Here is a 3443-nt window from a genome sequence, read left to right on the forward strand (position 1 = left end):
TTCCTAAAGAGGGGTCACAGATTCAGTACTGCGCTTATCCACTCCTGGAAAACAAAGACCAAAGTGATTTATTTATTTAAGTTTTATTTGAGACATTTCGGCCCGTTATCCTTTTAGCTGGACCATCGGACCTACCCTCAGAAATGAGAACCAGCTGACGAAATAAATAGTTGTACATGGAAAAGAAGCAAGAAGCGCCTTTCCAAAACTAATAACATTAGCAAACTTCCAAGGGACACATGAGCCATAATTAATATGAATTTGGGGAGAAGACATAAAATTTGAATTAGGACTCTGAGAACAGCTTGGTGGTTTATTTTGTTGCTGTTTGTTTGTTCTGTGTGTGTGCGTGTTTTTTGCTAGGAATCTGCCCACCCTTTTTGTCTGGCCCCGTTCCTTTCTGGCAGTACCATTTATGCAAATTCTTTCTGTAACTGTCTTTAGCCCACAGATTTAGATCCTGGGATTCCATGTCTTGCCTGGACTCCCAGAGCGGCCTGTCAATAGGAAATTTATTAAAAACCTCCGTCAGTCACGTGACCAGGTGTAACTGATTCGAGCTAAACCCATAGGAAGGATGGTCTTGCTCTCAAAATCAGTTCTCTGGCAAGGCTGCCTTTGGGGCAGATACAGTGGCACTGGACTGCACACTAGGGCAGACCCCAATCTAGGTGGCAAGGCCAAGATTCACACAGTCACGCATGCCTGGGGAAGGGGCTGGATCTCCTGGGTCCACTCCTTAAGAGAAACACCCGCCTTTTTACGAAGATGGCGCCGAAAGCAGAGAAGGAAGCCCCTGCCCCTCCCAAAGCCGAAGCCAAAGCAAAAGCTTTGAAGGCAAAGGAAGCAGTGTTGAAAGGCGTCCACAGCCACACAAAAAAGAAGATCCGCACGTCACCCACCTTCCGACGGCCAAAGACACTGAGGCTCCGGAGGCTGCCTAAAACTCCCCGGAAGAGCGCACCCAGGAGAAACAAGCTTGGCCACTATGCCATCATCAAGTTCCCCCTGACTATGGAGTCAGCCATGGAGAAGATAGAAGACAATACACTTGTGTTCACTGTGGATGTCAAGGCCAACAAGCACCAGATCAAACAGGCTGTGAAGAAGCTCTATGACATTGATGTGGCCAAGGTCAACACCCTGATCAGGCCTGATGGCGAGAAGAAGGCGTATGTTCGACTGGCTCCTGACTCTGATGCTTTGGATGTTGCCAACAAAATTGGAATCATCTAAACTGAGTCCAGCTGCCTAATTCTAAATATAAAAACTTTACACTGAAAAAAAAAAATAGAGAGAGATACCCATTCTAGGTCTCTGGATTGTCCCACGTCCAGTGCAGCCCACACAAGGCCACCGTGCAGGTGCCATTCACCAGCATTTGCAGGGCTATCATTCACTCTCTATTCCTTCTCTGCAGTGTGCTGGTGATAGAAATGGCTGGCTGATCCCTGAAGAGCCACAGTCTTCATCCAGAGTCTGGAGTCACTGTGGAGAAGCAGCTGACCAGCCAGGGACTAATTTCTGCACGCCGCCCCCCCCAACCCACCCTGGGTGTTTAGTTCTGTCCCATGAAATATGAGCCTGAATGATGGGGCCCTCTCTGGCTGAGGTGGCTAAGTAGCGGGTGTCTTCCCTCATCCTCTCCCCACCTTGTATCACTAAGGGGCAAGGGCCTGGGTCCCGAGTCACCGTGTGGAGGAGAAGCCCGGAGCACTGCCTGACCAGGTCTGTCACGTTGGAGTTTCTGTGAGCAGGACATAAACTTTGTGTGTTCAGCTGCTCATGTGTGGGGGTTGTTTATCTTAGCCAATGCTAAGATGGTGCCCGAGCAGCATTTCCAAAGCAACATGTCTTCTGATAAATGTCATTTTCCGCAGTTCCTCTCTTTCTCTATGCAGAACACACCAGGCCTGCCCACCTGCCCGTGGCCTCGTTTGAGTCTCCGTGTGTATCTGTCCCTCCACCCTCCCAAGCGGAGCCTCTCCTTGTGAGGAAACGGTAAAGCATGAGAAGAAGTTAATGGCCTGCTCTCTCCATCAGACTGTTCAGGTTCAAATCCCAGCTCCACCACTTGCTAACAAGTGAAGCCTTCAGCAAGTGGTTTCCCCTTTCTGCTCTTCAAGTCTCTCTCTGAAACAGAGGGATGTTACCTTGCAGAGTCGTTATGTGGAATACATGGGACGTTCTGTGTAAAGTACCTGGCACAGAATCAACTCAGCAAACACAGCACTTTTGTCATTATTATTCACTGAGCCTGCTCCCGGGGAACAGAAATGCAGGCGGACTGAACCGGTCAGCATCGTTGCTGTCTTTTCTTCCCTCCTCTTGACTTCTCACACCTATAACTTCTACCAGGAACTCACATTGCTTCCATAGGTGTTTGCATTCCTTCTACCCCTGTCCCACAGATGTCACCCTACCTTCCGTTCTCTACCGGAGGTGCTGCGGCCCATGGAGGCATTTCCAAGCACTTTGTAAAATGAGAAAGTAGGTGGGGCCAAAGGAAGCGGGCTCAAATGTGTGTTGAATGAACATTAATCTGCTTTGGCAGAGATTTGATCCTCTTCAAAAACTACTGTCCTGATGTACCTGCGCTGCTCTCCCTCGCCTCCCCAAGGCATCTGTGTTGCCAGACCAGGTGCTAGGAGCTTTTGTGATGCAGAAAGCGAGAAGGATGGAAGGATGAGAAGCACGCAGACCAGCACTGAAGAAGGTCTCTGCCAAGATCTCAGAGGAAAGAGGAGCCAGAGCGTGCGTGGGTGAGAAGAAAACAGATGGAAGAGCAAAGGAAGGCCAAGCAGTATTGCCCAGACGTCTGTCTCCTTATGATGGTCAAAAAGCACAGAGAAAGGACTTACGTTGAATAGAAGTGCTTTCCGGTGGCTGGTCTGTCTGTCACGTATTGTGGTCTGGTGCTGAGATGGGACTGTGTAGGCCATGGCTTACATAATACGTCTTTGCATAGATTGACATTAGTCTTAGAATCAGATTCAGAATTTATTTGCAATTTTAAGTTAACATTTGCGCCTTTTGCTGGGCTGTGCTTCTGGGGCACCAGGTGTAGAAATGCCGCCAGAAAGGCTGGAGGACCCGCACGGCGAGGCGGCTTTGTTCTTTGCTCTCTAAATACTGAACGAGCTAAGACGGTGCAGACAGCGGGAAGACAGACAGATGTCCTTAACCCAAAGAGCCTGAAAAGTCCGTCTTTTGTGACGAATAAACCATCACTGTCGTCTGAACATCTCAGCTGTTGGCATCGGAGCCTGGAGTGCTGGTCCCATTTCAGGTTCTGATTAGAACTTGGCTTCTCCCACAGCCGGCAGGCCGCGGAGCCCGGCCTGAACCCTTCTTCCAGCCTGTTCAGAAGTGGGTGACCCCTCCTCTGCCAGCCTCTCACGGGGCTAGAGAACCCCTCCTGGAGGGCTGCAGATCACATAGTG

The 3443-nt window shown here is 49.7% G+C and overlaps 1 protein-coding gene across 1 annotated transcript; it reads left to right on the forward strand.

Annotated features, from left to right (window-relative positions):
* Positions 1 to 762: 762 nt before the first annotated feature.
* Positions 763 to 1236, forward strand: LOC308236547 (large ribosomal subunit protein uL23-like; the record flags this gene model as incomplete). Its single annotated transcript, XM_080646365.1, has 1 exon — positions 763 to 1236. The coding sequence occupies exon 1, from the start codon at positions 769 to 771 to the stop codon at positions 1234 to 1236; it is 468 nt and encodes a 155-aa protein (XP_080502491.1). The 5' UTR covers positions 763 to 768.
* Positions 1237 to 3443: the final 2207 nt, after the last annotated feature.

The sequence above is a fragment of the Plecotus auritus genome (assembly GCF_963455305.1).
Source record: "Plecotus auritus genome assembly, chromosome: 11".
NCBI lineage: Eukaryota > Metazoa > Chordata > Mammalia > Chiroptera > Vespertilionidae > Plecotus > Plecotus auritus.